This window comes from Perca flavescens, chromosome 14 (assembly GCF_004354835.1).
Source record: "Perca flavescens isolate YP-PL-M2 chromosome 14, PFLA_1.0, whole genome shotgun sequence".
NCBI lineage: Eukaryota > Metazoa > Chordata > Actinopteri > Perciformes > Percidae > Perca > Perca flavescens.
In genome coordinates this window covers 13,720,793-13,748,109 of record NC_041344.1, presented here as the reverse complement: position 1 = coordinate 13,748,109, position 27,317 = coordinate 13,720,793, and the positions used below count along the sequence as shown (strand labels likewise).

Genomic DNA, 27,317 nt, shown 5'->3' with positions numbered 1-27,317 from the left:
CTGAACTCACTCATCCTGAGTGTTGCACTAGAAGTATGTAATTGGGTTATTCATTTTTGAGAATGAGACATATCAGCCTCACAGGTTTTTGTGTAATGCTCTCATGTGTAACAGATGAAATACTAAACTAAACTAATCAAAGTCAGAGGTCTATTTTCAGGTGTAGAAATTGCCAAAACATTTTTTGTTTCACATCATTTTAATTGTGTCTTTTTGGCTGTGTTTTTGCTACAGGACTCATGTCAGATGATTTAAATGAAAACCGAGTTTTTTTGCTAATTGAGTGTAAAATGAGGCTCCTGAACTTGTGGCCTCAGAGTTACTGAGATACTGTGTGTGTGTGTGTGTGTGTGTGTGTGTGTGTGTGTGTGAGTGTGTGACACTGTGTTTGTGTGTGAGATGAAAGAAAGGAATGGGACTCTCTGAGTGTTTTGTTTTTGAATGCATGTTTTTGATCTTTGTGTAAGTATGAGTTTAGCTGAGGTTTATTGCGATCAGGCAGACACAGGCGGGACATTTTTGTAATGTTTTTGGTCATGGTCACGGTCAATCAAAAGAGGATTCATACAATGTCATCTTTTGATGTTACACAGGAAGTGGCTCCGTCAATGTTTGGGGCTTGTTGTTCACTGGCTTTACATGTAGAGTTTGTGATTATAGCTCTTAAAAGTGAAGGCCCTCTGCACTTCCTCTTTGTTGACCCTGTAGTGAAAGACATATTTACTAGTTTTACATCAAAACTTAATGACTGTGTTTTGATGTAATTCATGCTTTTACACGAAACTACACATAAACAAATATAGTAAGATAAAGTAAATATATATCTACTAACAGGTTCTAAAAGTTTTAACATTGAAAGTAGTTTATCCAACTTTACTGGTATTGGGATTAAATCATCCTAGTTTGTTAAGAGAAAGTGTTTGTTTGAGGACATAGTGTGTTCCAGGCGGTAGCTCCGCATGCAGCCAGTAGGGGGAATCGACAGCTCGCGCTGACGCCTTCCCCCTCTCGTTTCTACTCCTCTTCACTGCTTTCTCCCGTGTTGTGGAAACGCTGCAGCCCGCTGGTCTGTGTCTGGATCCCACTCTCGCACAGAGCTGCTAAAGACCCTCCTACTGGCTGGGCTGGAGAAAGGAGGAGGAAGTCTGCTCTGCTCGCAGCCTCGGTCGAGCCCCCTTTACCGCCCTGTCAGTGTGGAGGAGAAGGAGAGAGAGAGAGAGAGAGACTGAGTGATAGAGAAAGCGCACACGAGAGTAAGAGAGAGAGAAACTCTGTGACAGAGGGAAAGAGAACGAGGCAGGCTGCTTAGAGGAGTGAGAGAGCCAAGGACGAAATAAGGAACACGTTTTACAAGTGCAGGAAGAGGGAGGATCGCAGACGAGGGACTCGTTCTCTACTGGGCACCTGGGACACAGTCACTGTGTTTTTTTTTTCCCCCACCCGTCTTCTATCTGGAACCCGGTGGATTGACTTACCAACCGGTGGATTTTGTAATACACGCTTGTGTCACATCATTTAGAAACTGGGGTCATTTCTCTGTGTTATCTTCCCTCCAGCTGGCTCGACCGCTACAGACTGAGATTGCTTTCTGTGTCTGCGCTCTCGTGTTGTGATTCTGCTCCGTGCACAAAGTGCATCTGTCGGCAACCGGTGCGGAGGATATCTACCCTCTGTCAAACAGGACAGCACGCAGCCACCGTCGGATCAGACTACAGAGGAGAGAGAGAGAGAGAGCGAGAGAGAGAGAGAGAGACAGTGTGTATGTAAGAGAGGGACAGAGAGAGAGAGAGAGGCAGTGAGAGAGAGTCAGATTCACAGTGTGTCTGAGAGAGAGGCAGATTAAAGCCCACGCGAAAGACTAGAGTGAAACAGCTCAAATAGAGAAGTGAACCTATACGTCCTCTCCCGTTTTCCTTGCCATCCCTTTCCTCCTCCTGTCCTCCTCTTCTTCCTTCTCCCATTTTCCAACATTCACAGGACTGCCAGAGCTACTGCCACCTGCACCTCTTCACGTCTTCACTTTCCTCTTCTTCCTCACCGTTATCGCTCGACACTATCCGATACCAGTCACTGACGGACACAGTGCTTTTGGTTCTAGCTCTCGTGGAAATATTTCCATTGATCCAGCAGTGAGAGACTGAGTGAGCATCCACCCGATACTGAGGCTCTGGACCAGTTCGTCAGGAGCTTCCCCATCAGAAGCAGACCTTCTCCCAGCTGCTGTCCAGCACGCAGAGCCTGTCTTCTCCCTGGAGAACTGGCTAGCGACACAGTGGTGCGGACAGCAAAGACAGGAATCGCACAGCCCCTCCGCTGCCTCTATTCCATTGCTAGCTACTTGGCAGCTTCCGCCCCTGTGTCACCATTCCCTGCCTCAGTGCTAAGGATTCCAGCTACATGGGCAAGCGATTGGAGCAGCAGCCAATGTACCCTCAGTACACCTACTACTACCCCCACTATCTCCAGACCAAGGTACGCCGCTCCTCTGCTGTTCTTGCATTCCTCAAGCCTACTCATCTACTCCTACACTCCTGTCCTGCTTCCCACCCACCCACCCACCCTCACCACCACTCCCTCCCTCCCTCCCTCCCTCCAACCCTCTTCCCCCCACCTCCTCTCTTCCACCGCCCTCTCTTCATCCCCCCTCTCATCCCTGAGTGAAGATGGGATTTGATGGATAGCTGGCCTTGGCTGTGATGGTTTCAGATGGCAGATACCTCGTTGGAGTTTGGATGTCTATGTCAGCGTGTACAGTATGTGTGTGACTGTTTGTGTGTCTGAGTAAAGGATCAGGGATCAAGGCTTGAGTTAGTCCAGCCTACCAGACCGTTACTGGGAGCTGTCCAGTAACCTCCGTCCGTCCATCCATCCATCCATCCATCCATCCATCCCTCACCTGCAAACTGATGAGATCTTGATGTGATACAGTGCAGCGTATTCTAACGTGTTCAATAATATGCATACTAGATTTTGTGGCTTTTGTTAATCAAAATAACTAACAGACAGCTTTTAAAACAAATGAGAGAATTAGGATCTACATTTAATTTACTAATTAAGTATTGGCAAGCTGAATGTAGGCCATTGTTTAAAGGCTTCGATGCCACTTTTCTGATTGAGGCAAATAAAACATTTAATTATGAAGTTGCTATTTCACCTACTAGCACAAATGTCTCATTGTAGTGCTTTAGAAAGAGGGGACAAACAGGTTATGAACCCTGCTTTTGTTACAGTGATGGTCGGTATGATTCTGACGGAGAGCAGGCATGAGGAAGGCTGCCCGTGTTTGCTCTAGCTGTAGTATGCATCAGTGCCTCTGGGATGGAAGCCCAGGCCTGGGCGCTGATGGCTGCCAGGACACTGGCTGGGCACTCTACCCAGACATCATCAACTGATTCAAATTGAAGCCTTTTGAGTATTACTATTTCTATTTGTTTTTCTACCACATGTGTAACACTAATTTCTGTCTTGTGTTGCTGTGATGCACCGAGATGGTAGTTAAACTTTGTGCAATAGTTAAGTCTCGTGGTTACTAATATACTGTTTGTATGTGATATTGTTTGTTTAAACAAAAATCACAAATATATTTTTGTTCTTTTCTTTTTATTCACATATTTATATTTATCTCACATTGCATATGCGTGGAGGAATATATACTGTGGGACAGGATATCATACTTGACCCAAATGTGCCCTTAGCATGGCTTATCAAAACGTATCGAGTATTGAGAGCTGGCATTGATTGATTTGACAGATTTTTAAGATTTTAAGGTTTACTTATTCTGTAATCAGATATTTCCTGATCTCGATAAGGAAACTTTTCTAACTCGTTATTTAACACTGGAGGATTGAGCAAAAAAAACCAAAAGTTATTAAATTAAAAGTGCTTCCCTTTATGAAAGGTGTCGAAAAAAATAATGTTTTGATATCGGTTCCAAAGCTCAGCTGTTTCATCCACAGCCGTGTCGAAACACTCAAATGACCACACACAAATTAACGTTAAAATGTGGCAAATTTCACCCATTTACAGTATAGCAAAGAAATAAGGCAGAAAGAAAATGAGTTAGTGAAAAGAATGTATCAACAAAATTGATAAAGCACATAAAAGCAAAATACCAGTTATGTTTTCATTCTTTTCCATGTGGAGCTGGATTGTGAAGCAGTGCGCTTCCAGCAGGGACGACCTGCCTGCAGCCCCACCTGGCAGTCCACTAGCTCTCACCCTGATTTATAGTTTAATACATTTGTGCTGCTGCCATATGGCTTCCCTCTCCCTCCCACCCTCCTCCACTACTCCTTCCATCATCCCCCTCTCCCTCCCTCCCCTCTTCTCATATCTCAGAGTTGCTCATCTCGGGGGCCTCTCAATCAGGGCATGCCCCTCCATTCCTCCCTCCCTCCCTTCCACTTTTCTTTTCCTCTCTTCCTCCCTCCTCTCGCTTTCTGCCTACCTGCACTGTTGCAACAGAGCCCCTTGCTTCCTTCGCCGATGCTGCAGTTCACTCCCAAGGTCAGCGCAGATCCGATCTTGCCACCGTCAGCGATTGATCCTTGAGCGAGCCGCTAGGGTCCTGTGTCATGCAAACGAGACCCATAGTGCGGGTGTGGGTGGGAGGGAGAAGAGCATACATTACCGTTTATAAATCAGCCACCAACATTCATATTCCTTTTCATGGTTGGTTAACTTAGCCAGTGGCCTCATAGGTTGATGTGATAGAGCCATAGACCGGGTCAGTAGGAGAAGGGGAAGCGGGCAGAGATGCCACAGTGTTGTGCAGTCTGTCCGAGAGGGCTGTGGAGCGCTATCTCGCACTTTCATTAATGATCATTGATAGCTCGATTACAGGGCCTTGGCTGGTAGGTTCAGTCCACACGGTCGACAAAATCACACAGCAGTCACTTTGGCACACACATCCACACGCACATTCACTGCTGGTCCCCTTTTTTGCACACGTACGCTCCAATTTAGTCATCATTCTCAAATCACACAGGTCTTTCTATTTAGCTTCGTTGCTGCATTCTCAAGGTATGGCCTCATTCTCTTAAGAGATGTGGGTGGGGGGCATAAATATCTTGAAGGGATAGGGAGGGGGAGGGGGTGTAACTCATACTAAAGTGTTGCCATTCTCCTTCTCTCGCCTCCATTTTATGACGCATATCTGAGATTCTATGCATAGAAAATTTATAGAACATCTGTGCCCAGTTACAACTAAGGACTATATTGTAAAGATGGGAGCTAACATTGTCAGAGTAAACGGAGGCGCCTTCTAAATTTGGGTTCCCTTCATTCCTTCTCTGTCTGTAATATATTCTAATTTAAGTGTTCTCTGATGCTGTCCAGCATGAGCTAGTCAGCCCAGATTAGAATGTGAAAGTCAGAGAATGAGATGAAAAGATAACATTTGGCTTTCTATTGATTAGTGCAGTGGGGCGTAGCATCTGCTTCTCTTTAGCTGAATTATTGATTCCTGAAAGAGGATTTGTTTGTCTGTGTGTGCACGTTTGCATGTCAGTGTGTGTGTGACTTTTATACAAGGTTATGGCTGTATGTGTGTGGGGCGGGGGGGGTCACTATTTCGGCCTTTTCCCAAGCTGATTAATCCGTGGAGTCATTTGCTAAAATTTGGCCTTTATTCAGTGTTTCCGTGTGAGTTTGATGTGTAGTGCTGCTCACAGCTTGCCGTGCATTCAACTTTAATGATAGGTAATAGATGTGCATCATAAATGAGAAAATTACAGTAAAACGCCTTGCTCTGGCCGGGCCCCTCCCCTGGCCCACGAGAACAATTACTGCACACGGATAAATTATTGTTATTTCACGATAGTGTTTAGGAAAGAATATGAATTTGAATGTGTGCACTATGTGCCCGTTAGTCTTGGCGTGCATCGTATCTAATTTTCTTTCAATGACAAGCATTTTTAGTCCTCCGTTTCATTATTACGCACACAACTCTCAAAAGAACTCTCAAATTAATGATAATTTGGCTTGAAAACCTGCAGTACATTCTGCCTGTGTTGTGAAATTTGGTCGGCTTTACTGTCGCTGCATGCACACAAGTTACCTGACAATGCTGTACCCTTGTGCTCTTACCCCACTGATAGGCTAGGTCATTACATGCCTAATGTCAGCCATCTCACACGCAGACAAACAACAAACAGACACACAAAAATGCACTGAAAAAGTATACGCACAAGCACACACACTTGTGCTGTGGCTGTGATCTGGGTGCAGGCAGGCGTCTGTGTCACAGTCAGACTAGTACATGCAGAACTCGAGAAGCCGAGAGGGGCAGATTGAGGTAGATTTAGCAGCGGCTAATGTCCCTGGCCTAAAGTAAACACCAGTCAATGGAGCCCTTTGAGAGGATCTGTGCCTGTGTCTGCCCCTGCCATAGGCACCATTTACACTCTGTCTAATTCTTTAGAATTGGAGGAAGAGATGGAGGGAAGGGGTGTATGCGTGTGAGGGAAAGAGAAAGAAAGACAGAAAACGGAGGGGTGGATGTTGTAGGGAGGGACCAGTAAAAAGCAAGGAAAAGGGTTTGGTTACATTACACGGGGTGATCCATTGTGCTCCAGAAATAACAACAGAGCCATCTAAATCCTTCTTTAATGCCTCGATAGAGGAGAAAGAGAAGCACAGAGACAACAAGGGAGGGACAGATATACATAGACATGGAGAGCAAGTGAAATCAAAGGCGGAGAAAAAGGACCACTTTCCAAAGTCTTTCATCAAATCAGTTATCAGTGGCGTAAAACTTAGCTTGCAGCTTAGTCCTCTCTGTCTCTGCTGATGTGGATCTGCTTTGAAGAGTTTACCAAGGGCTTTTAGGGTTGAAAAAATACACTTCTTATATTACATTTACTAAAGCCCATCCTGTTTTGAGCCCCGAACGATATGTTCTGATTAGTACTAAGACAAGGGTAGTATAACTCATTTCCCTCACTCAATTCTTTATACATGCCTCACAACTGACTGCCTGAAACAAAATACTGTCCCGCCTCGCTGTAAATCTTAACCCATCATGTGTTCTCCCTTAGCTAGCTCAAGCTGGCAGGCGTTTTAGCAAGAGCTCTATCTTGCTTTTCTTTTTTTCATGTTTTTCCAATCCTTCGCCTCACATGGTCAAATGATGAAAGGAGACCTTTTGATTATTAATCAACTAATACCGCTGTTTCTTTATCTGCCTGTGCCTACAGCTTTATCCAGCAGTGCAATCCCTCCATGTGTAACTGTCAGTCAATGGGGCAGACAGCTCCATTTATTTGCTATGGCGCATGTGTACATGCACAAACATGTATGCGCGCGCGCACACACACACACACACACACTACAGCATGGGGGTACCCTTTTCATTTATTAACTGACTGCTCAGCCCTATCTGCACACCAATACATTAAGGTTGTGTGTGCATTATTGCTTCCCGCAGCCTCTCATAAGCCACCACAGAGCAGGGTGCTGAGACCTGGCCCTCATTACAGCTGCTTTACCAGAGTGCTCTCTCAACACTGATATTCATTTTCTCAGAAGAGCAAAGGAGGGACGTACAAAGGAGAGGGTAAAAAGAAATGGCAAGCTTTTTTATTTTCTATAGGCTGCATCTCTTAAGATGGGAGAAGGAACCTGTTCTGTATTAAGTTTGGAGTACACGGGGGGTTATAAATGTAGCCGCATGGTTTACGAGCACAGATGGTGTATAAAGTACCTGCGTGCAAATGTGTGCTAAAGACATCTATCAATAAGTTTGTACTTTATGAAGTTATAAGTTGTGGACAAATACTGTGCGAGTGAGACTGTGTACTTGGTATGTTGTGTGTGGTTAGAGTGAAGGTCCTAAAACCAGGCCACATTTTTCTTCTTTACATTGGACTTGCATTGTATCAAAGTGTCCTTGAGCAACTTACAGAACTAAGTACCTGCTCACTCACTGGAGGTTGCTGTGGAAAAAAGGTGTCTGAGATAAATGTCTAAAATATTTAAGGACGTGCTTGGTGGTGGAGCTCTTGCCCCAGGGAATCTTGTCTATGAACTCTCCTTCCCAGGACCATCTGGAAATACCAGGCGACTCTAGCCTGTGCTGCAGGACAGAGGAACTCATACCTGTTTGGTGAAATGGGGCATATGGTGAGGAAGTCGGTGGAATGAACAGAGCACGTTTCCTTCAACTGGAAAACCTGGGTTAAGACACTTTTTCCCCACCAGCTTCCGAAAGTACTACTGTGGGCGCACACCCATAAACACAACCTTACTGGGATCATTTGTGCGTCAAATCAATTGCGGATGTGAAGTTTAACCACAGGTGGTCCTTAGTATTTGTGCATATTAGGCATGGTTGAATTTACAAACATTTTTAAGTGCACAATAATTATTTGTCCCAGGATGCGGTGCTCTTCCTTGTGACGAACTGAAATGAAACACATTTTTTTGTGTTGTGTTTTCTGTATTTTCGGAGTACTACTACAGAGAGAGGCATGTAGAGTCAACATACAGCGAGACTGAGAGAGACAGGGAAGATGCTGCTTTAGATTTAGAGCCAGATGAAATGAGACAAATGATGTGCCCTTCGAACCAACCAACGCGGCAGTACTCTACAAATACACCTGCTTTTTTTCCCCCTCTTTCTCGTTTTCACTTGCGTTTCTTTCTGTAACATAGTATTTGCCTGGAGCTGTCTCCTCTGGCCCGCTGTGTCACTCTCTGTCGCACTGTCAAATCCTAGCCTGGCGTTTTCACGCTCTATTTTCCGTCTCCCCTTTTGCCTCAGAGGACGGTGGGGTACAGTCTCCCAATTTGTCTGTTTTTTTTTTTTCATCTTTGACTGTTTATGTGTCCCCCTCACTTTTGCTCAAACCACTTTTCCTTGCTCCTATTTTTGCCAAGCTTCCCTTCCTCTTTAAATTCTCTTTGATGTTGTCCCTCTTTGTAATTACCCTTTCCCATCCTCCATTCGCTTTTTGCGCGCATCGTCCTCTATTTCCGGGAGCCCCTGCTGTCTGCTGGGCATGGTGTCCTGCCATCTGTGCAGGATGACATGAGTGGCTGGAGGGACACCTCCTGTGTAGACCCCTTTAATACATACAGCCCATATTAACATACATTGGAACATATGGGATATAGTAAAAGTCAAACACACCTAAAACCTTTTTACTATTCCAAGTGAATCTAATTGTTCTGTGAGTGAGTATGGTGAATATACAATTCTAAGTGTAAGGGGCGTATCTTAACTTAGCCTAACATGTATTTGGCAAAATAATGTTTTCCATCTAAAGGAAATACATTTGAGTGGATATATAGTCAGGGATTTTCAACTTTGTTGATTACAAACTCTTGACTCTTGTTGCTGCTCAGTAGTTACTGAATAATGTCTGCAAAGGGGAGTATAATGTTGAATCCTTTAGGTGTGGCTCAATGCCTTAGTCTGGATTTTGTCTTGGATTCATGAGAATAGCACTGTTCTACACGGGGAAAACACTGCCTATATTATGTGAATAATTGAATATATTTTTGAAATGCAAGTCGGTTTGTTTGCTTGATTGCAGTGTTTGGTTTTGATGTTTCACAGCATGCTAAACTAAACGGTGAGCCCCTGTCTATGCCCAAATTAAGAGGGATGCTATTTGAACCACATAGCTGAAATTCAGAGGGAGGCAGATAGTAATTTTTGTTGGCCCCATTTGAGGGGAAGATAGAGAAGAGCACGAAGGGCCGAAGAGGAGTTGGGTCAGGATAAGAGACTGAGCTGGTGGTGAAGGATGTCGGGCTGCAAGTCACGTGCCAGAGAAGGGTGAGGGAGGGGGAAGTAACTGTACCTCGTGAGAGACAGACAGGCAGAGAAGAGCTTTTGTTGTTCTCGAGTAACTGAAGCTTTCGGTGTCTGCTGCATCTGCTGCCCTACCTTTTGGCGTGCCGGTTCACGCGAAGAATGCTCAGGTTGCCGGTGTAGCAACAGCGGCAGCGGAAGGGTAGGAGGAGGTGAAGGAGGTGACGGCAGCTCGATTTGGTAGCGTTCACTGACTCAGACTCAGCCGGGGTAATTGCTCCTGCATTTTTAACGAATGGCTGCTGCGTACGCTTTGAGGAGCAGCGCACCAGCAGATCTCCGCATGGCTCCTCCTGCAGCTGAATTGCCTTTTTACCTTCTTGACTGAGGGCATCTGAGGGAGGCTGAGGCCTGCTTTATACGTTCATACCTAATCAGACGTAAATGCCTCATTATCGTCACAAGCAGTAGTTGTGAATTTAATATGTTAACCAAATGAATCCCTTGTATGTGCAAAGTGCTGGAAAGACAATTTTCCCACGATGATCATAATGACACTCTCCACTGACAGTGTTCATTCTCTTCTGGTTTCATCTTATTATTGGGATTTAGTCCTAGTCTGTGGTCTGCCTCATAACCAGACACATTATGGCGAACTGACAGCGGCTAATAGCGATGAGCTCATAATCTAAACAGTCTACTATGTAGGCGATAGTGTGTGTTTCATTAAAGTGTTTTGAAAGTCCTGCAAAAGGGAGTATCAATTTTCTATATGCAGTGCACTATATTGTATAGTTTGAAGATGATCTTTTTTTTTTTTTTTTTTTTTTTTTTTAGCAGCAGAGAATCAAGACTACAAACATTACAAACGAGACTGGGACAGCCACCTGTGGAGAGAAAAAGACAGAAAGATCAGCAGTCTCATTTTCCACAGTGGTCTTTGAATTAGCTAATGACGTCATAGTCTGACAAAGAAAATCCTTTGCTATTGTAAATCTCACTGAGTGAATGTGCATTTCATTTCCATTGTGGCTGCATAAACTGATGACCTGGTGTCTTTCACCTAGATACCCAGACGTAGAAAGCGAAGGAGACACCGGCCACAGATATGCAAATGGTAGTGTAGCCTTACCACTATGATTAGTGTAGGAGGCACTGGTCGCCCCTCTCCTAAACACATCTACTGGCTGTCTGCAATATTTACTCTACACAGCTGCATTAGTAGTGGCAGGCTCAGTGAAAATACCATGTCACGCATAGCTTGAAAAATGGCTCCAGAAAAAGCCAATTCTGCCATGAATGAGGATAAGCAAATAGGCATGAGGGCTTGAATAGCTGCCAGTCCTGTCAGATTCCCCTTCTCACCCAGCCACAATGAGCTCCTATACAAATAAGGATACGTGCACCAATTTAGCGCTGCAGATGAACCTTGCGAAGCCTTGTCGAGCAAGTGGGGGATTACCAAGAGCAAACAGGCCTTTCTCCCGGCTTTATTTGAGTTAAATGACTCAAGCCACCCTCTTAGATTTTGCCTGAGTGCTTTATCTGGCAGACCCTTCCACTGCCCGAGCCGCTTCTGAGGCCACAGTGTGCGTGCATTAGTCAGAGTATGGAAAAACACTGAGTGGGACAGGTAGGCGGCATGAATTAAATTGCAAGGACACTGATGCAGGGAGCAAGCCGAGCCAGCAGAGTCACAAACCAGGATAAATGAAAGCCCTCGGCGTGATAGAGTCCAATTGGAGGAGAGATTATTATTCTTCACCAGTAATTAGTAGCACATAAACAGCCATTGGCAACAGAATTAAAAAGTGTCATTATGATATGTGGTCTCCATACAAGATGCTGGTTCTCTCCCTTTTCAATAGTTAATCATGTTGCCTCACAGACACCCCCTGTGCACAGACAAGAGAGGATGAGGGTTCAGTTGGTAGCAGATGAACGCCTGAAAATGACAAACCTATTGGAGGGTTTGATGCAGAACACTAGATTCCCCCTGTATAATCTGCAATGACGCAAATGCTATCTCCTCTGCCTTTCCCCCCCTTAAATTATTAAGGTCACCCACATTAGAGAGAGGAAGAGTAGGATGGAGAGTGTGTGTGAGAAAGGAAATGCTCGCAGGAATCAATGCTTTCACATGCATTTAAGTAAGACAGGTCTTACTTTGTGCCTGCATTAAAATATGCACGATATTACTGGTGCAAGTTTTGAATAAATGCAAATGTTAGCATACTACTTTTACAGTTGATGAATACTGATTTTTTTATCCTCCTGTATTTTTTGTCCTTGGGCTCTTGTGAAAATTTAAGAAAACAGTGGCTTTGAAAAACAGTTAGTTACCAATTCCCTGTTTGCTTTCTTTCTCTCATTAGCTGTCTCGAGTACCCTGTGGAAGACTTCTATCCATTATTTATCTCAAGCCCCAAAAAACAACAGCTGCATGCTTGTGTAACCGCCATATGTTTTGTTTCTCCCAACATATTGGGAGGAATCATGCTGTAGGGAGCTTTATATCAACCCATAGAGATCTGTATCAAGCCTCCACTTGAATTATTTCCTAAATGCTTTTTAGGATTTGTCAGGCTATCAATGGAAAACACAGTAGAAACTTTCCTCAACAGTGAGGACTTTGACTACATCGGGCAATTAACCACGGAGGCACCTTGCCGAATATTTCCGGATGCTCCAGCACCACTGGAACCGTCAGTGGAGGGAATAGGGTCACATTAGGATTCAGCCGATAAAGCAATAAACCCTTGTAGGAGCTGCAGTCGGCGCCATTCAGAGCAGATTCTGTGTCCTCAGCACTTTGGGCCTGCAATTAATCACTAAGCTGACATTACCCCGCCTTCCTGCGAACGTTGGATAAACACTGGCAATGGTGAGCCAACGTTCCCCGCCACAGACCCGGTGTAATCGTTAAGACGACTGTTGGACGCTCCCGCTCTCTCTAAAATGTTTAGGAACTCTGTGCCCCAGTTAGGTAGACTTTGTGTAGAGTGCAGGATGATCTGCTGATCTATTTATTTCTAGATAGCAGTTTAACAGCCAGCCGAAGCTACAGTAGGCGGCCCCTGCTCCATCATTCCCCACTCAAGGGTTATGGAGGATGTTTGGCTCTCACGGCTGATGGGTGGCAGCATTAACTAGCATGTCGCATCTGTTTAACCCATGTGTGTCTGTTTGTGTGTGTGTTTGGCGTTGTACTCTGTTTCTCTGCTGGTGTGCCAGTTGCCACAGTGATTTGTGAAATGGGAAGCATCTGAGTATCGCTGGGAGAGTGTGCTGTATTGTTACCATAGCGATAGTTGCCATTAGTGTTTGCTTACCTAGCCTATTGTTTGACAGCGGGTCAGACAAGGCTACTAGAGAACCCTAAGGTGTGGTTCTTGTGGAGGTTATTTTGGAATAGATTTGATTACTACATTTTACAAAACTTTATCAAACCTTAACCCTAGACTACCTTTTCTAATGTTGCAGCTTAGCTTAATGTCTATCCATTTAAATGATCTTAAATTTTTTAACTGATATCATCAGAATTCAACAAGTAAGAGTTTATTTTTCTTTACAAATTTATAAAGCATGAAACTCCTCATGTGCACACTCAGGGCATACAAGAGAAGTTTCACACACTTTGTGAAACCCCAACAAACACAATGACCCACATTCTCATGTGCATACATAACAGCCTGAGAGGAAACATGATAGAGCAGGACGTTTATCGTTGAGGAGGGGGGGGGGGGGCTGTATGTGAGGAAGGGTGGGGGCCCTGCTGAGTTCACGGAGTTCACTGGAGGGGACTGACACAAAGCTCACCCTCCTGCAGTCTCTCTCGCCCCCTCTCTTTCCCTCTGAATAATTTATCTTATATAATTTATCTCTCTACCTCTCTATCTCATTCACTCTCGCACACACACACACACACACACACACACACACAAAGATATGCAATTATCTCCTCTCCCACAAAAACACACACATGCACACTTGCCTTGGGGGGTTCGTCCTGGGGCTGTGGAGTGAGCAAGCTAGAATCTGCAGAGAGGGAAACCTGATCGGCATTCCCTGTGCCAAACACATGAGGTCACCCTGACTGACTGATCCTGCCTGCCAGCCTCCCTCCATCCCTCCACTGCCATCAGATTAAAACCTTGTATCTCTGAGAAATCAACTGCAGGATTTAAGAGATTTTCTTATTGAGGCTCTTGCATCGCGGGGTCTAAAAGAAATATTTGATGTGCCCTTAAGGATCATACAGCTTTTATAAATGACCATACAGCTTTTAAAGAATACTCTGGTTTATTACAACTCAGATTTTATTTCCATAGTTTTTGCCATCAGTAATTGTACTCGCCAAGTTAATTTTGAGATGTGGGAACATGGCAACATCCCCTAAAAAGACGTCAGACGTGGCAAGAAATGAGCCGACAGACTATCATACAGGTTTTAAACAGGCCTTTTTGGCAGAAAAAGCAAATTGTATAATTATTACCAAAACTGTCAGTTAACATCTATTCATACTTTGGTGAATACACTATTATCAAAAATGATAGACATGATGACCAAAACTAAGGACTAAATAATGAACTGGAATTCTTTAATCTTTGGCAAAAATCCAACGCATCATAATGTAATTAGGTTGTCATGTCAACAGCCTAATGTTTTCACTGGAGAAGGTTGGAGAAGGTTATTCCAGTAAAAAAAAAATCACAAACAAATCAAGAAAGAACCTAAAACTCATTTTAAACTTTACCACAACAATATTAACTACTTGCCATATAGTCAGCCTGTAGTCTAGTGTGAAAAACAATACATCTTAAAATGGAAAATGTGTATCAACTTTTTTTTTTGTCTTTTATCCCAGCCATCCCTTTGAAATACCCACCCAGACCCAAACCCAAACAATACTGTCAACTCAAAGCACTGGTCTCAAAAGGACCCTAAACATGTGTTCTTTAGATCCCAGCTCCTGTTCTCTTGTCACACAAGCATGCAACATGGACACCCGCGTTCAATCAACCTTACGCGTACACATTCTTTCTCTAACGCACAAACATATACACTCAAACCTCCCGCCCCCCCAGGACTCACAACAGTCACCCTTCGCTCCCACGCATCTCATGTTCTTCCCATATTATGTTAAAATGGACATGCATAATTACACTGGCGTGGTTTGTTGTTTTTGTTGGCGGTTATCAACAGCTCCCTCGGAGTCTCCAACAGAGGTGATCATTGTTGCAGGCACCACAAATCTAAATCACAGCACTCACAAATACGCTGTTTCTGTGAGGTCCCACTGTCTGGTTTGTAGAGGGGGGAAAAAAAAATAGTAATTTGAGAAATATAATTACAGCAGGTCATATGTTTTTGAGATATTGTTAAAAATGAATAACTTCGAGGCTTAGCTTAATGCTAAGATGACATTTATTGTATCGTGGGCAGTTGTTAGTACAAAGTAACTCTTATTGTAAGTCTTTATAGTGTAACCACTTCCCCCTGACACAGGCCCAGTGGTAAAATGAGGGAGAAATGAAGTCTGGGATTGTGAGACAGTTACACCTGTACTTACGCCAGGATACATGCACTGTCATTCTAAGGCCTAAACTTAAACATTGTAATGACATTGCAGCTGCCAATATTACTGCTGTAAGACATTTACGATGCCACTAGTGTTTAACATTCACTTTTCTGTTACACACTTGTCACGAAGCAGAGCAAGTCAATACCAGCTTTGCTTGCATGTGTCGGCTTTTATTTTCCTGCTTGTAAGCACGGAATTTCTGTAGGCTGTAATGCTGTTTCAGATGTTTTGAGCACTCAACTACCCTGAATAACCTTCCTTCAGGAACTGACTTCCAAAAGTTATTTGAGGTTGGGATGAAGTTTTAAATAAACCTGTGGCTTGTGGCAGCTAGCTCACTCTATATGCTTTGTATATGCTAGCCGGGCACAGCCAGAGCCAAACAAGCTCTTTTTGCGATCATGTTTCCAAACAGTATGCAGTCTGGAGGCTTTACATCAGGTCCAGTGCCCACATGTAGATGTTTAAGCTGGGTAAATATGTTGCTGAAACCATAGAATGTAAGGGAAAACAGCAGCTGTTAGTATATGTCAAGACTTTTACTTAATAGCATGTATATTCCTCTTTTCCACAGGCCTGTATTAACAGTATAGATGACCCTAACCACACATGTTGTACTTTGCAGAAAATGGTCTTAAGCCTATAGTTTAGATGATATCTCACAGCTTTGGTTTCATCGTTGACATTTAGTAAGACTACCTACATATCATTTATTTTTAGTTTATTCTTAATTCAAATTGTGGGTATTTTTAGTTGGGAAATACTCCCTTTAAAGACTTCATTGCAACCCTATATTTTAATGTAATCTTTCTCTCTTTCACACACAATTTGACATTTGATTCTGTACAATTCTGTGTGGTTCCCTTTTTGTTCTCTCTTCATCTGTGTGCTTTCCCTCTTCCTGTTTAGTAGCACAGGTTTGTGTTGTGGGTTAGAGAGTGTGAGTTAATGGAGAACGTCAAACCAGCTTGTAGCGCTGCCTTGGCTTTGACCTGTGCAGATTGTGGAGTGACCCCGGTGGTGCTGCCCTGAGCCTGTAGTTGGAATCCAATCTCCTTGCTGGGATATGGTGCATGTTTTAGCAGTCGGCTTTGAAAACTTTGCCCCCCTGCCTTCTCCAAAATGTCTATCATTCCCTTAAAAAAAAACCTGGTTTGTTTTCACCTGTGATGACCCGTGTTAGGAGCTTTTTTTATTGTCTCACAGGCGGCACTGGCACATTTGTTTAATCACATCAGACCCTTTGTGCTCTCTGCTCCTAGACTGTGTAAAGACAGGGAAATTAGAAAGCTTTGTTCTGTCTTTAGAAAAGAAAGAGACCTTTTGAATACTGTATATATAAAGATAACTGATGATTATATCAAATGTAATTTGCACTCATTGGCAGGTTGCATGTTATTAGATCGTTTTCAGGGATAATGAGGTGACTGAAGTGACGAACATAATGCCACAGCTAATCAACAGGAATATTTGCTACACTGAATTACAAAAGGACTACATCATATTTAAATGATAATTTTTAGATCCAGCACCCTTGAAGAGGGATGATTTTTATCATCTCAAAAATGTCTGTCCTCATCTAGTGCTATTCAGATTACACTTACTCTTCTTCAAATTACAAGCCTGGGAGGAAGAAATCGATGGCTATAGACAAGTGACATCATTAAGGCATTTTGAGGTTAACTGAAATCGCACGGGTTGTGATAGCCTGGTTGTTTAATGAGTCATCCAAAGGAGTGCTTCTCCACACGTATTGTATTTGTTTCATCTCCATTTGGGCCTTTTGCCGTCCTCGTTGGTGGTAATTGTCTGGAACGCACTGGCTATGACACAGCTATCCTACCACACGCTGAGATGCATTAGTGCCAGTTAAATGTGGCGCAGGGTGAGACTGCGCCCCTGTAATTCGATAAAAGTGAATGCAGGGAAGCAAAGGAAGAGGTAGGGATGCAGAGCAGAAGGCTCACGGAGCGGCTTGAGAGTGGATCGTCAGCAGCCTTTCAAGGTGAAAAGCATTAGCTACTTCCTCTGTCCTTTCCTCCATCACGTGTACACATATTGCCTTCCCTCTCACACTATTCAGCAGGTGCTTTAGTACCCGACAGTACCTCTTTGCTTCAGCCTGAGCAACCATGCTTATGCCGAACGGGACTTGATCATGCACTTGAGCTACTCAAACCTTTTCGAGTTTACAAAGGAAAAGTATTGCTCATACAGTAGTACTGATGGAATGGTTGGAAAGAGAGAAATGTTTGACTGAAAGGTTGACTAAGAGGATGCAAAGCAGAGCTTCTAGGGGCTAAGGACTTGGATCTAGGGGAAGAGAGACATTGAAGATTACAATCAGGCATCAGCAACCCGCTGAGAGTCTTCAGTCTAATTCTACCGAGAGGAGATAGTTAACTCTGATGCTTATTCCACGATAGCTGGCAAATGGAGAATTCAAAATAATTAGAGTCAGATAGAGAAGTGATTAGAAAAAAAAATGGTAATGATGTTTTGATGAGCAATGAAAAACAAGGAAATGTCGTGCAGACAAAAGAGACATAAAAGATATGGACATCTGTATGTTTATTTAAACCTGGGAAATTGTCAGACGTGTGTAAAGACATATTAGTATGTGCCATTATATCATAGAGATTGCCGATAAAGAGAGGTAATTTTGTCATACATATCACCATGTCATGCATTTCTCAGCCATTCAATGCAGTTGCTGGTCGTGGATAACGTGTTCAGATGCTTTGTCTGTTTTAGGTATTAAATAAATCCCTGGTAAATAAATAAAAATTAAAAAAAACAGTAATTTATTTAATTGATGCAAAAATCCTGTATCGCCAAACAGAAGTCTTGCTAAATGATTTTGCAATATTTCCCACAGTTCCCTAACACCACCAGATATTTTCCAGGAGTAGCTCCTTTGGTATAACATATTGTCAGCTGGCAATTGACACATTTCTTAAGTTTCATTGTATATAATGCCATATTTCATAATATAGTCTTAGTCTTTCACTTGAGTGAGCTCGCTCTGTGATGTCAGCAGGTCAGTGATCCTAAACTTTCGGTGGTATGCTGCTGGGAACCTGTCTTACTTATTTTTTTTCCTGTTTAGTATGAAAATGCAAACTGCACCACCTTGTACTAATAAATATATGTATACTACATTTACATAATATATACAATGCAAAACATATTCCCTAAAGTCTTACCCAGTGATTGCTGACTGCCGAACAGACGTCAATGTATAATGCAGTGGCATCATCGTCACCGTGAACACACTTTTAAGGTGTCCTTTTTACCCCGGCTTCCATCCTTCTCTAAGAAGGAGCAGAAGGAGTGTGGGTCTGGTTTGAAGGGTGAATACATCGTATCGCACTTCACTCTCAAAGCATGTAAATAGCAGCCTGATTCGACTGCTTGCACTGTTTGCTCCCGCATGCCTGAGCTGGTGTGCTTCAAGGTGCTTCTTGGATTTCAGGAGGGGCCTTTTAACTTGAAACCAAAGAGAGGCAAGTCAGTATTTTTCTCGGTGTGCCTGGGAAAAAAAAAAAAAAAAAAAAAAAAAAAAAAACGCTAGCTGCTTTTGTTTTTGGTCCCAGCAGTGCTGAGAGTATTAAGCCTGCCCACCAATTAGGGCATGCCGATTCTTACAGCCCATGAATTATTAAGAGCAGCCCATCGACTAGGAGCAGTGACGGAGGGCAAGAGAGAGGGCCAAGCCACCTGAGCACCACAGCTGCATTTGTTAAAGCGTAAGCTTTGTACAATCAAAGTACAAATAGCCTCCACGACACTGAGCTCCAGCGTTTGATTTTGATTATTTTCCATTTACAAATTGGATAAATGCAGCATTTATTCAACAACACGCATACATGGGAAGAAAATAGAAAAAACCCCAGAGAGACTGATAGGATAATGTACGGTATTAGATTGCAACTTGCAACACCGGCTACCCTCAAGGTCAACCAATTCATTCCTGCTCTAGAATTTATTGCCTGGTAGTAGCTGAGGCAATGAGGTGCTGTGAACCTTGAGCTCATGTCTATATAGAAGGTCTTCACAGCCATTTACTGGGGAGGGGGCATCCTGCTTGTTAATTCTCCATTCAGAGCTCTAGCCAGTGCCAGTGCCTGAAACATGACCCCATGATAATGGCAGCCAAGGCCTGCTAATGTGCCTGCTTTTTTGGGGGAACACCATGTTAATGTTCCCGGGTACCATCACCTCATCATAAATACTGTAAGTCTTTGAGACGGAGCCAATGGGCCGAAACCTGTGAGTGGTTGAATGACGGGGAGACTGCAAAATAGGTGCCCGTCAAATGTGACTCTTGGCAATTGTCAGTACTTAAAGATGTATTAGACGCAGAAGGGGAACTGCTTTGTGTGGGAGCCCCCGCCTTACTGGATAACAGAGCTATCATTATGCATGAATAATTGGATGCATTCCTTTTTTCTTCTTTTCACCATCTTTCTTTTCACCAGTGGGCTGTTTAATGTAGCAGAGTTGTCAAATAAGGCTGTCACAGGGAGAGTGAGCCAAGAATGATTACTTTATGTGAATTACTTTTTTTTTCTCTCTCTCTCGCGGAATTGAAATCATTTAGAGAGGAGTGGGACTGTGGAGAGAAGGATATACTGTACGTGGATATTGTGGCACGGCTGAGCTTTTAAGTGTGTTGTGATTTAGTTATTTATTGTATTGCTGCAGGGAACGAGGCGAGAAGAGAGAATGCTGGTCTCTCAGATGTCTTTAAATAGAGATCCTGACTGCCTAGTAGCCCGCTTGCTTGTACTGAAATGGCTGGTTCAATCTCCATTTGGTAATATACATTAGCCAAGGTCCTGTTTGTCACCAGAATAGTTTAAGTGCCCTTTCACTGGCATTAGATTCAGTATTTTCCCCTCTGTTGCTTCCTTGTTTCTATAAAAACACCGGGCCGTATAATAGTTTGATGCTCGTACAAGAGTGCCGCTTTGTTCGTTCATCAGTGCACCGCTCTGTCTGAAAAACATACACAGTGACACATAATGCAGAGCTCAGGCTAAAATGCAGAAATTGCACAGAAATTATATCCTTCAGTTTGTCCTCTTTCTCTCTTTCTGTTGTCTCTTCTCTTTTCTCCCTTGAATGTTCAGTTTCTCCCTCTGGGTTTGACAAACCGGTAATTTGCGCAGTCTTGGAGAATATGCAACAAGCTGCGGGCATGTGAGATGCTTCTTTGGATGTTGCCTTCTCATGGCAGCAGAATGTCGATAAGGCAACAGTCCAAATATCACAGACAGATTTACTGTGTTGATTTTTCAGTATCATGTTTAAAGTGATAATTGATTATACATGTACATACAGTAAACCTTCTTAAAATGGTACCAATAAGCGTGCTATTCCTTTTTCAAATTTTTTTTGTACTGATTTCATATAGGAAACCATATTGATAAGCATGGATAGAGTGGGAAGCTCTAGGGAAGGCCTGTTTGTATGTATATGTGTGTGTATGTATGTATATATATATATATATATATATATATATATACATACATACATACACACACACACACACACACACACACACACACACACACACACGGTATATGAGATATGGATTTAATGCAGTGGAGATGTGGACATTAGTGGATGTAGTATCTCAAACATACCAAACCAGCTGCAGTCTCCAAAAAAGATAGAAAGTTAAATAAGACAGTGTTGTCTGTCAGTAATCAAAGTTCTGGCTAAATGTATTCTCTAAATTTAGTTGTGGGAAAAATAGAAACACTTAGAAGCGCTGAAGTCTAAAGATTTAGACCTCTCAGCTGCTGCAGAGTTTTTATGACTCGCCTACTGTCTCTCTCCAGGTTACTGTTATGTTTTCTCAAAAACAATGCACAAGTCTGGAGGCAGTTGACCAGAAATGGGACCAGACTTGAACTGAAGGAGCCTGATGGAGCTGCAGTCTTCCGTTTAGTCAGTCAGTCATGAGTTGTTTACTTTTCCAAATCATGACTCAGCCATTATCTTCAGTCCTTCCTACACCTGCCATCCAGCTGCAGCCTTCACTACATGCTTGACAGTGAACTGTCTATTAACGGCCTTTCGTTTTGTCTACTTTTCTTAATGTTTGCGTTATTTACCTTAACCTCTGCCTTTGGTTAACAAATGTGTGATGTATTCTTTAGTTTACCGTAGTTCTACTTTGGTGAAACATTTAATAGATCAATGAGCCTCGAGATAAGTCTTTAAATATGCTCGGGCTGATGGGATTGTAGCAAGAAATGTTGGGCCTCTTGTGGGACTTGAAAAAAACCTGTAACTAATTAATTATGTATTTCCAGCACATTCTTTCAATGTAAAAAGAAGGAATGCCACCCTGGCCTGTCAACTGCTTTCTGTGTGGCAAGCCTAAACTCCTTGTCATCTGCTGGGTGTCTGAAATTATATAAAAAAGAAAAACCAGCGTGAGGATCATTGTCATGGTAATGGTCCATCCACGGTTGTGGGCAGAGCCCTTCATATTCAGCCCCACAATGACTCTGCTGTCTTGGGTATTTAAGAGGTGGTCTGCTGTTGGCAGACGACCGAGCCAAGGAGCTTCCTGTTCATGTGGTAATCTGCGTGGCGGTACAATGGAGCAAGCGCTGTTCAGAGCCTGGCCCCGCACATTCAGCCAGAGAATGGAGGGCCACACACCACAACAATAACAGTCCACTGCTATCATCTCATGAAAAGTCTCCAGTGGAGGGTAAATAAATTGTTTAAAAACCCTTTAGTACCTTTAGTATGTACAATAGGCCAGACCACCTCTGATTTTCGTCTTTGATGTCTCCTCACAATTTACCCTGCCTTGTGAAAGTATAATGTTGGGCTGAAAGCAATGTAGAAACTCAATTGCATTTTACTTTGAAGGAGAGCTGTAAGGGCATTTTTGGTATTGAATAAAAAAAAGTGTACTGGGATCATTTTCCTCATACAAGATTTAAATTAGAAATGAAATACAAGCCAATTGTCAGATTAATTAGCTGAGAGAGGCTTCCAGAGTATAAGCTCTATATTCCAATAACTATTTTTCAATTGCTTGCCAAGTGTGTGCCTTAGACACAAGGGGGGCATCATAAAGAAAAAAAAGAAGTCCAAATAGCCTCTTGGATTTGCAAAAGCAGAAAAATACTTTATTGCTACTCTGCGTTTTCAGAAAGTTGTTATGAGTGAAAGCATCTTAGTAAGGGATCCTTATAAAGGCCCTGGAGCAATTGTCAGAGGGAAGAACCATAATCTCCGGCTTTGATTCATAAAGTAGCTTGCAACAGGATTGCTGATTTGGGACAATTGCACATCTTTTTTTTAAATTTATGGTCATTCAGCCTGCGCTGCGATGCTAAATTAGACCTCTGAGAAGCTTTACGAATAGATACAGTAGATACAGTATACATAAGGAAAGACTGAGTGGTGAACAACACCCTGTTGAGGGAAACACTGGTTTCTTTCTGGCTTCAATGGACATGTATGAGTGAGTAAAATGTATGAATGAACCGTAAACTTTGACTTTTTTTTCTCTGTCAGCCTACTATTAAGTGGAAAGAATAAATAACTTCAGTTACCTTTGAAGACAAAAAGGACTGATAGCATCGCTGTTGAGTTTGTTCTAACCTGCTTGAACCCAGATGGCCTGTGTTTATCTATACTGGCTGTGATCTCTTACCGTGTCCAAATGTTGCAAGCGTTAAACCTTTTAAGCAGCCCGACGAGAGCACAGCAGGCCAGAGTCACTGAGGCAAGCAGTCAGGCTAGGGGGAAACATTACACCATTACACTCACCTGTTCCACAGCCATGGTGACTTATCTCATGAATAAATCACACTACTAAGGTCCGGACAACTCAGACACTGCACCTCTTTCTCTCTCTCTTACTTTTTTTCTACTTCTCTCAGCTCCCCCCCCTCTCTCTCTCCCTCTCTACCAACTTGTGTCGTTCACTTCTCGCTCTAACTGGCTGCCCGACAGTGCTCACTTTATTTATCACGCGATTGTGACACTTTTGGATAAAGCCCCACACCCACACTGATTGAACTCTGCTTGTGAGAGCTGGGAAGCACATATCATTCCCCTTTGGTTTCCAGTAAGTCACGGGATTGACAGCTCGGGATGGTCTGCCCAGAAGAGGCTGACTCTCTTTCTTTAAATCACTCGGGAGAGGCACTTCTGAAGGGTCCCTAACTCAGCCGTCATGCCAATATGCCAAACCAACAGAAATACTGAAAGCACCTATGTTGAAAATAGAAACTGAAATAGACTGATGGATAGGAAAATCAAAAAAAAAAAAAAAAAAATGAAATTGTGTGTGGTGGCTTACATTTGAGCTTTGTCTTTGATGTGAAAACCTTACTTTTCCTGACAAATCTTTCTTGGTATGATCCATCCAGGTCTACAGAGGCAGAATAGTGAGCAGTGATTCCAAAAGATGTTACAATGCGGCATTGTTCTCACATTGACCCGAAGTAAAACAATCCCCTGCATAGCTCCGTCCGTCTGCTGCTGACGACAGCCCTGTAGAATGTGAGCTTAGGCCCGAGGAGGCAGGCGGATACAGGGGTTTTGTGTTGTGTAATGCTAATATTCTTTCAAGGGACATAGTTGCTTAACACACCGTGCAGAATCTGGTACGGCATCTTCTTTGGCCTACTAAACTCTGCTCAACACTATGTTAAAACTCCCCAATGGCTGTTAGACAGAGAGGAGAAAAGGGGTGGAGAGAAGGAGGAGAGAGACTCGGAAGAGAAAGAACAGAGGGAGGGGGTAGGAAGGAGAAATGGAGGACTAGCAGCCAGATGAGGATTGGGATGGATTTAGGGATAGATGAGAGCTGACTGAAGGGATTGGAGAGGGTGAAGAGAGGATGGATGGAGCACTAGCAGGAGGATAGATTCAGTTATGGAGGGTTAGCGTGAGGAAAACGGGGGCGGGTAAGATGGGCCACAGTTCGCTAGTTTAGAAGCAAAGACAGTTCAATGTTTGGGCAAAACAAGCTACTTAGGCTGTGAGGAATCTTTTATCCCTTGTCAAAACACTATGCTTGTGCTGTGATGGTGAACTGAATGAAAATATGTTAGATTGCGATTTACTGCTTTGACAAAGTGCACTTTGTATAGTAAAGATTATGAGTTGGTGTCTGAAGTACAAGTATAAAAGTATAAAACTGCTGCAAATAATGTGACAAATTAGGTCTCATCCAGGGCCACAACAAAGTGACTCATCCATAAAATGCCTCCAGGTAGGAATGCATAAGTCAGAAGTGAGCTGTGTGTGTGCCAAATCGGAGGTTGGACCCTCTGAAGGACGTGCCACAGAGGTGGGTGCCACAGATATTCTAGCCTCACAGAGGTGAAAACTATGGTGCAGTAAGCATGTAAAAGTCAAAAAAATTTATCATGATGCAGTTACCCTCAAATAAAGTGAAAATAGCAGTGGCAACGTAGAGCAGTTTACAGTATGAGTCGTGATGTTGTACGTGATTTCAAGTTGGAATTGTTGGGGCTTTGTAAATTATAGAGTGTGGTCTAGACCTACTCTATCCGTAAAGTGTCTCGAGATAACTCTTGTTATGATTTGATACTATGAATAAAATTGAATTGAATTGAAGTGTTAACAGTATATTTTACGTGTAAAGTGTAACATTTGTAGTGCCTGGATAGCTCCGTTGTTAGAGCGGGCGCCCATATGTACAGAGGTTTACTCCTCGGCACAGTGGGCCCATGTTCGACTCCGACCTGCAGCCCTTTGCCGCATGTCATTCCCCCTCTCTCTTCCTTTTATGTCTTCAGCTGTCCTGTCAAAATAAATGCCTAAAATGGCCAAAAAATAATCTTGAATAAGAAGAAATAAAAAAGTTTAACATTTGTAGTGCAAATATTTGGAAACAATTCATTATCAAACATGCATAGGCTCCGAGATTGATTTCATCTTGCTCTGTTTTCCCCCATTTAAAAACAACAACAAAAAAAGTTCTTGTTGGTTTGATTGCCTGCTGCTGCAAGACCTTTTGTCAAACACATCCAGAAGTTCACATCCATCAAAATCTCATTTACAGTTCGCCTGGCAATTTATAGAATTGCTGGATAATGGAGCATTTCAAAGCCATTTTGTTTTTCCACACAATGTTTTTTTCATTTGTCATATATACAAAGAACTGGATACCTGAGTTACTCTGTGCCTCATTCAAATTATGTCGGTAGACTCAAACATTTAAGCAATAATCAAAAAGGATAACGGTGAAATCGACACTGAATTATTCTGTATTAGAAATGCGGTCTGTCCATTTTTCAGCGTCACCACCACCTTCCTCCTGCTACTGCTTGTACACCTGATTTTTCTGGCTTTGGTAAGAAAGGAACACAGCCCGTTTGGTTAGGATCCCTGTACGAAATCCCTGGATATATGTTTCAGATGTATGTCATAAAATAACCCTATAAAGTACGACAAACCGACCATTTTCCGTTCCCTAGCTGATTTGTAATAGCTGTGTCTCAAGCCTTCCTGCCACAACAGCGGCTGGTGTTTAGTGCCAGTATTTAGTCTGGCAATTGTCAGGGACGCTTCAGTGAGTATATTCCTTTGGGGCCAAAAGTGACATTCCAGACCCAGTACAACTACTTTGCATGTGAAAGAAAAATGAATATTCAAAGAGAAGAGGATGCGTTTCCTCTCCTGTGCATATTTCTATACATATCAGCATTTGTATGGATTGTATTTTCGTCTTTCTACGGTTGCGTTCACATATGATACCATGCAGTAAAATGCTTCTACAGTCTGTGTTTGTGCCAGTTTGCGGAAGATTACCTGTTTTTGTTTTGTACCGTTTGTGTGCGTTAATCCACCTGTGTGTGTGTGTGTGTGTGTGTGTGTGTGTGTGTGTGTGTGTGTGTGTGTGTGTGTGTGTGTGTGTGTGTGTGTGTGTGTGTGTGTGTGTGCGTCCTTGTGTATCCCACATTTATAGACCGTGTTTGAGAATTGAATTTCTCCACAGGCATAGAAGACATTAACATACAGTACGTTCCCATAACAAGGTGCAGAATAATGATGATAATACGCCAAGCGTTGACAGGTACATAGTACAACTAAATCATGCGCGTAGATTGAATCCTCATACACAACACTGATTTCAAATGTATTAGAGACATGTGTCATGGAACTTTGTTTGGCATGACATTCCCAATATGAAACAATAGCTTGATATTAAACCCACTGGCTGCACCAACCAATCAAAAGCCGAGCCAAATCTCAAACACCTGAGACAATAATCATTGATAAATAAACAACCTTAAAATGAGGCAAACAGTAAATGTCAAAATCAATAGAATACTCAAAAACATTGAGTACATACAGTAATTAAAAGCAAATAGTCTAATATTTGACTATTTTCTTCATATTTCCTGAATAGTAATTTATTCTGCTGCCCTTATCCTCTCAAAAATTTACATTTTTCTGTATGATTTGTATATCTTTAAGGTTATGAAGTTATTTTAAGTTTAGATATGAGGACTGGTTATTGTCTGATCTGCCTTTTCCTTGTTTGAACTGTTGCTTATTTTCTATTGCCCATCTAATTTAAAAAAAAAACAACTATTTTCTTATGCTTACTTTTATTTGTTTTCTATGGATTTTGACATACATTGTCTCATTTAAAGAATGTTTATATCAACTGTCAATGTGGTAATTGTCTCGGGTGTTTGCGAGCTGGCTTCCCTTTTAACTTGTTGTTGCAGCCTGTGGCTTAAGTCTAAAGAATTGTGAGCTTCTTTATACTGAAGATTGTGAACTTGATGCCTGATGAAGGTCAGTGATCGAAACACTGCATCTCTAATAAACTCAGTGTTCCACCTTTTCTTTGCATACACGAAGCATAGCATGTGTAGACACACACCTGCTTGCAGTTGTGTAAAAATACTCTGAGTCTGCTATTTGTAAAAGCAATACGATCATTACTCATTT

General features: G+C 42.6%; 1 protein-coding gene across 6 annotated transcripts in view; it reads left to right on the top strand.

Annotated features, from left to right (window-relative positions):
* rbms3 (RNA binding motif, single stranded interacting protein) overlaps window positions 1-27,317 on the top strand; it is a 288,253-nt gene that overhangs the window by 96,386 nt on the left and 164,550 nt on the right. For 2 of the 6 annotated variants that reach the window (XM_028596578.1, XM_028596579.1), the window contains exon 1: window positions 1,160-2,472. The exons of the other annotated variants lie outside the window; for them this stretch is intronic. In XM_028596578.1, the coding sequence (XP_028452379.1) occupies window positions 2,398-2,472 (75 nt within the window). In that variant the 5' untranslated portion in view covers window positions 1,160-2,397. Of the gene's footprint in view, window positions 1-1,159; window positions 2,473-27,317 lie in introns of those variants that run through there. 6 annotated transcript variants of the gene reach the window in all.